Source organism: Geospiza fortis, unplaced genomic scaffold (assembly GCF_000277835.1).
Source record: "Geospiza fortis unplaced genomic scaffold, GeoFor_1.0 scaffold391, whole genome shotgun sequence".
NCBI classification, from domain to species: Eukaryota; Metazoa; Chordata; class Aves; order Passeriformes; family Thraupidae; genus Geospiza; species Geospiza fortis.
In genome coordinates this window covers 337,563-338,061 of record NW_005054472.1, presented here as the reverse complement: position 1 = coordinate 338,061, position 499 = coordinate 337,563, and the positions used below count along the sequence as shown (strand labels likewise).

General features: G+C 52.3%; 1 protein-coding gene across 1 annotated transcript in view; it reads left to right on the top strand.

Annotated features, from left to right (window-relative positions):
* Positions 1-499, top strand: part of FAM72A (family with sequence similarity 72 member A) — a 5,059-nt gene that overhangs the window by 1,642 nt on the left and 2,918 nt on the right. The window contains exon 3 of the mRNA XM_005428126.2: positions 12-136. Within this exon, the coding sequence (XP_005428183.1) occupies positions 12-136 (125 nt within the window). The remainder of the gene's footprint in view (positions 1-11; positions 137-499) is intronic.

Sequence of the window (499 nt, the reverse complement as noted above, 5' to 3'; positions counted from 1 at the left end):
TGCTTTTCCAGTGGGAATGTTGTTGGCTCCCACGTCATCTGTCCCTGCAAGCCCTGCCTGCAGTCCTGCAACAACGGCCACCTCTGGATGTTCCACAGCCAGGCCGTGTTTGGCATCAACAGGCTGGACCCTTCTGGTGAGGGACACCTTGGCTTCCTTCCCTTTCCTTAAAACCCTCATCCCCTTTCCCTTGGCTTCCTTCCCTTTCCTTAAAACCCTCATCCCCTTTCCCTTGGCTTCCTTCCCTTTCCCTGAAATCCTCATCCCCCATCACACAATTCACAGGTTGACCAGGTTGGAAGAGATCATCAAGATCATTAAATCCAACCCAGCCCAAACACCTCACTAAACCCTGGCACCCAGTGCCACATCCAGGCTTTGTTAAACACCCCCAGGGATGGGGACTGCACCACCTCCCTGGGCAGAACATTCCAGAACTTGATTCTTGGATTATGCTCTTTTCTGACCCACAGATGGGGCAACTGAGAGCCATTTTAAA